The sequence below is a fragment of the Cebus imitator genome, unplaced genomic scaffold, assembly GCF_001604975.1.
Source record: "Cebus imitator isolate Cc_AM_T3 unplaced genomic scaffold, Cebus_imitator-1.0 Scaffold88, whole genome shotgun sequence".
In the NCBI taxonomy this organism is placed as follows: Eukaryota; Metazoa; Chordata; class Mammalia; order Primates; family Cebidae; genus Cebus; species Cebus imitator.
Window position 1 is genome coordinate 1,278,246 of NW_016107403.1, and position 6,000 is coordinate 1,284,245.

Consider the following 6,000-nt stretch of genomic DNA (forward strand, 5'->3'; position numbering starts at 1 on the left):
TTGTTGGTTCAACCTTTAAAACATGTCCAGACTATAATACTTCTCATCACCTCCACCTCAAGCCCCCAGTCCAAGCCACTATCTCATCTCTTTTCTAAAGAGATGAGAAATAAGCCTCCTAAACTGGATTCCTTATTCCCACACAATATAATATCCATACAGCAGCAAGCGTAATTCTTTTCAAACTTAGATTATGTCACCCTACTGCTCAGAACTTGCCATGACTTGTGATATCACTCAGAATAAAAACCAAAATCTTTTTGACTACAAAGTCTCTTCATGATCTAGCCCTCTGCCACCTATCTCATCTACCACTCTTCCCCTTGTACTGCCACTCCAGCTGCACTGGCCTCCTTGCCTTTCCTCAAACACACTAAGCATACTCCTGCCCCAGAGCCTTTGTGCTTGCTGTTCCTCAACCTGAAACTCTCTTCCCCCAGGTATCTGCACAGCTTGCTCTCCCACATCATTCAGACTCAAATGTTACCTTACCAGGGAGTCCTTTTCTTACTAATCCTATATAAAACAGTAACTCCCTACTCATGCTGTCACTCTCAATCCTCTATCTGCTTTATTTTTCTTCTTAGCACCCATCAGCACTTGACACAGAAAATAATTATTTGTTTACTGCCTGTCTTCCCTAGTACCAAGATGCTAGTACCACAGAGTAGCAATTTTGAACTACTCAAAAAGCAGCACAAAGAGCACCTGGCCTTTAGGCTGGTACATAAATGACTAAATAGTAGTAAGTTGTTTGCTACAAGTTTTATAAAGATTCGGTCATTTAATCTTTTGTTATAAAGCGTGAAGGAGGTACTATTATTATTCCACCTTTACCAATGAGGAGCTAAAATCACAACAGATAAAATAAGTTGCATGTCACATAGCTTGTAAGTGGAAGTCAGGCTCCTGCACCCATTAAATGAGATCAAGTTAGATATACAAAAAAGGCATTTAACAAAATACTTGGTAGATAAAATGCCTATCATTAATAGAACACTTCCAATCTAGGCTTTTTATGTGTATTTACTATTTACTCATTTAATTCTGATATTAATAAGCGGTTATTATATACTGTCATCACTATTTACTATTTATAAGGGCACGAACCTTAACCTAATAGTAGTCACAAACAGCATGCTATGAGATAAATGGCACAGACTGAACCTTCACTCCGCTCAGAAAAAAATGCTACCATGTGTTTCAAACAATATGTTGTGAAGGTTAGCACTGGAAACCAACATCAAAATTAACTGAATTCATATCATACATAGACACACATCATTAACTAGGTATGTGCCAGCTTGCAGTTCTAAAAAGCAAAGTCTCTAAAATCTCTAAAATTAAACTCTCTAAAATTAAATTAAATTAAATCTCTTTAATATTTAAAATAGAACTTATTCATTTATAGCAATGACTATGATATTGGCAAGTTTACCTAATGTAAATAACTCTTTTCTTTAAAAGTCAGTTTTATTACCAAAAATAAATTTTGAAATTACTGCATCTGAGGAAATAAAGTAGCCAATTCTTTTTTTGTTTGTTTGTTTTTTGAGGTGGGGTCTTATTCTGTCACCCAGGCTGGAGTGCAATGGCATGATCTGGCTCACCACAACCTCCACCTCCCAGGCTTAAGCCATTCCCCCCACCTCAGCCCACACCCCCACTCACCCCCAAGTAGCTTACTGGGACTACAAGTGCATCACCACACCCAGCTAATTTTTGTATTTTTAGTAGAGATGGAGTCTTGCCATGTTGCTCAGGCTGGTCTCAAACTCCTGGGTTCAAGCAATCCTCCCACCTTGGCCTCCCAAAGTGCTGGAAATACAGGCGTGAGTCACCGCACCCAGCTAAAGTAGCCAATTCTTTTATACTTAAGTTACAGTGAAAACCCACAGGAATTCTGGAAATTACTGAATGCAATTTCTTCAGCTCCATATAGACTTTAGTTTTTAATTTTTAGTTCAATCTGTAGATACTCATTTACTAATAATAAACATACAAAAGATTTTAAGTAGACTCTTAAAACTTACAGTGCAGACCAGGCACGGTGACTCACGCCTGTAATCCCAGCACTTTGGGAGGCTGAGGCGGGTAGATCACTTGAGGTCAGCAGTATGAGATCAGCCTGGCCAACATGGTGAAACCCCGTCTCTATTAAAAATACAAAAATTGGCCGGGCGTGGTGGCACACGCTTGCAGTCCCAGCTTCTGAGTTGGCTGAGGCAGGAGAGCAGCTTGAACCTGGGAGGCAGAGGTTGGAGTGAGCTGAGATCACACCATTGCACTTCAACCTGGGCGACAGAGGGAGACCCCTTAAAAACAAACAAAATTAAAAAATAAAAAAACTTACGGTGCAATAATGGCTCTAGCAGGTCTTTTTGTAGACTGTACTTGTGAAAGCCAACCTTCTAGCTGTGCATTCAGCTGCGGTCCTATAAAAAGACAAAGACAAAATTAGAGTCAGCAAAGTAGTGCACTACAGATAACCACACATGGCATAAAGCCCTCATTGAACTTACATGGGACTAAACTAGCTTAATGAGCTATAGGATCATCAGTTGGGATGTTAATGTTTAACTTTACCAACCACACAATAAGGCCAAATTCTGATTAAACAAAATTTGCTTTTATCCATTTACTTATTTACAACTGTCTTCATTTCAGAGCAACACAATGTGATTTACAAGTTGAGGCAATACTTAAACAAGATAAAACAGGAAACGAAAGATTCTCAGTATATGAAGAAGAAATAATTGAATATGTTACAGAGCACCAAAATCTGCTCTACAGATTAGTCACTGAAATGACATCCACAAAGGTAATCTCTTCCACACCCAATCATCTTTTCTTCCATCCCACTCTGGCCCCTAGTCTCATGATGAAATTGACAACCAGTAACTACACTACCTTAAAAATCTCAATTTCAAGCATCTCAGCTTCTTTACTCAATATATTTACATATCTCTCCAATTTACTACCAGAAACCTGTTAACTCCAACAGACCCTACAAATTTTTTCACTATCCTTCATCTCTCTTTTATTGAATCTCTGGTCTAAAATTCAAAAAATCCATCACAATCATTCCCTTACTTGCCGCCTCACTTCTCTGCTCCTCTCTCCCACCATCACGGTCAAAACATAGTTTAAAACCAACTTTCCACTTAACACAGTACTTTTACCTGAACAGCTGAATGAGACTGAAGAGAAATACAACCATATAAACTTTAAAATAATAACCATAGGGAGCCACAGTGGCTCAGGCCAGTTGTCCTGGTGCTTGAGGAGGCAAGGCTATGCATTCGAGACCAGCCTGGGCAACATACAAAACTCTCATTCATTGACAAAGAATTAAAAATAATAATAATAATAACCATAAATTTCAGCAGACCCCTGAAATGCTCAAAAATCCTATCACATTCACATAGTGAATCTGTTCTCCTATCACTCATAGCTTCTCTTTTTACCTTAAGCCTGAATACTTCCTTCATTCCCTTATCTCTCCCAGAAGATAATCAATGCTTTTCATTTTGTCAAGGAAAAATGATCAGAAGTTAGCACAAGACTTTCCCAGTTTTAGCACTAGAAGTCCTGCATTCTGAGAAACTGCTAAATCACAAGCAAACGTGGATGTTGGTCACCCTAAATTCAGAAGAGAACTACTTCATCTTTCCTCCACTTATTCTGCTTTCCCTCCTTTTTCAACAAATTATCCTTGTTCCTATCAAGAACCAAACAGTATTTCTATACTGCATTCCATTATTTTTTTCTTTCTCAAGGATTCTGCTCCCGTAACTATTATAGGTCTCCTATATCAATTCTTCCCTTTTTACGTGATCATTATTATTAGCATGCAAATGTGTCATACTAACACTGATTAATTTCCCTTCAACTACCTCTCCATTTCTTTGATCCCCTTTACAAGAAATTTTCTTGAAGAGATGTCCTCATTTCCTTCCACCGCTTGCCATCCATTCTTCCTTTTAAAACTTTCAATCATTAAATATTTAAACATTACAAAAGAATCTAGGTAATAATATAACAAATGCACACATACCCACTGCCTAAATAAATTAAATCTTAACATTCTACCTTATTTACTTAAGATTTTCTTTGGTTAAGAAATAAAAGAATCCCTTGCTGATCCCTTTGTACACCTCCCTCCTTAGAGGTAACCACTTCCTGATTTTGGTGTTTATCATTCTATTCTACTTTCACTGCATATCAATAAACAATACGTGGTATTGTTCTGCATGTTTTTAAATATTATATCAATATATTGCACATATTCTTCTGCAACTTGCTTTAGTAATTCAACATTGTTTTTGAAAATTACCCAAGTTGATATGTTCCCCTAAATTATTCATTTGCAACACTGTATAGTATTGTACTATATGAATATAGCAAAATTTATCTACTCACTTCTCTACTTCAAAATATTTTGGTTGTCACTAATGTTTCACTATTAATACATAATGCTACAAGTATCCTATGAACATGTGTTAACAGTTCTTCTAAGATTTATCTAAAAGTAAAAGTGATGAATCAGACGGTGTACTCTTCTTCAACTCGACTACAACACTGCTAAGTTGCCCACTAAGGTAGCTGGAACAACTTATCCGTCAGTATACAGGCAAATGAAAATTTAAAATAAGAGGCCTAATTATAACTGCACTCCCCCAGCCCTTTTCTTACAGTGTTTGCTTTCAAAAACTTGTAAATTATTTCTCTGCTCACTTACAGATGTATGTAAATCTTTGTAAAAGCTAGCCAGCAGCAGCCCAAAGCTGCCTTTCTCAAGGACCTAATGGCCATCTCTTTCAAATAAGATCATCAAAAGAGATGGTGCCCTTATCTCTCTGTTTCCGTGGGAGGATAGGGTGCCTAACTTTGGCAGGCCATCTAGTTCCAAGCTGCAAAATTAAAGCCTTTTATAGAGATATGAGTTCATTTTTCCTTTGGAAAAAGCCAATTCGTTCATACAAAAGGTCGCTCCAATTACCAAGTGAATTTAGGATAAACTATGTGTGGCAAAAGATGATATCAAGTCCTCTTAGTTTAACACTATTTATTGTTTATCTTGAGAACTGGTTTGTAATGGGTTGCACCTACTTGGCTATATGTAAGGGTGAACATCCTTTTGGTCTTTGCAATCTTTTAGCAGATTGCTTGTGATACATGTGTCATTCTGGTTTAATACTTACTCAAAAATGAAATTGTTTCCTTTCTCTTCTTCCTTTGAAGAGATGTTTTCTGGGGGAAGCAGATTTCAGTTTTAATTGTATTTCATCATTGCTAACGCAAGCAAAGTTAAAGGTTCCCATTCCTCTACCTCCTTCTCAATATTTGACACTGTCAGAATTTTTCTTTTTTGTCAATCTGGGTATGAAATGGTATTCATTCCTTGTTTTTTTTCTTATTTGTATTTCAATAATATCCACTGAAATCAAGCATCTACTGATTTAGAAGTCCTTCTGTATATATTCAGGATGTTACACATAAACAGGTCAAGTTTAAAATGGACAGTAAATCTGTAAATTGCCAAAATACAAAAAAAGTCTGACTCAGTGATTAAACAGGATTCATCTTCAAATTTGAATTTAAGAACAGTTACCAAAAAACTTATACAAAGTAATTTCATAATTAACTCAAGGAAAAATAAGTCACATGTCACATAATGACGTTTCAGTCAACAATGAACCACATATTCCGTAGCGGTCCAATGAGATGACAACAATGGGCCAGGTGTGGTGACTCACGCCTGTAATCCCAGCACTCTGGGAAGCCAACACAGATGGATTGCCTGAGCTCAGGAGTTCAAGACCAGCCTGTCCAACATGGTGACACACTGTCTCTACTAAAAACACAAAAAATTAACCAGGCATGGTGGGGTACGGGTGCACCTGTAGTCCCAGCTACTCGGGAGGCTGAGGCAGGAGAATCGCTTGAACCCAGGAGAAGGAGGTTGCAATGAGCTGAGATTGCGCCACTACACTATAG

General features: G+C 37.5%; 1 protein-coding gene across 5 annotated transcripts in view; it reads right to left on the bottom strand.

Moving 5' to 3' along the window:
* Positions 1-6,000, bottom strand: part of MEMO1 (mediator of cell motility 1) — a 136,842-nt gene that overhangs the window by 77,133 nt on the left and 53,709 nt on the right. For all 5 annotated transcript variants that reach the window (XM_037740743.1, XM_017534839.2, XM_037740741.1 and 2 more), the window contains one exon: positions 2,354-2,435. Coding sequence is in view for 3 of the 5 variants with exons in the window: in XM_037740741.1 (XP_037596669.1) it covers positions 2,354-2,435 (82 nt within the window). In the remaining 2 variants the exon portion in view is untranslated. The remainder of the gene's footprint in view (positions 1-2,353; positions 2,436-6,000) is intronic.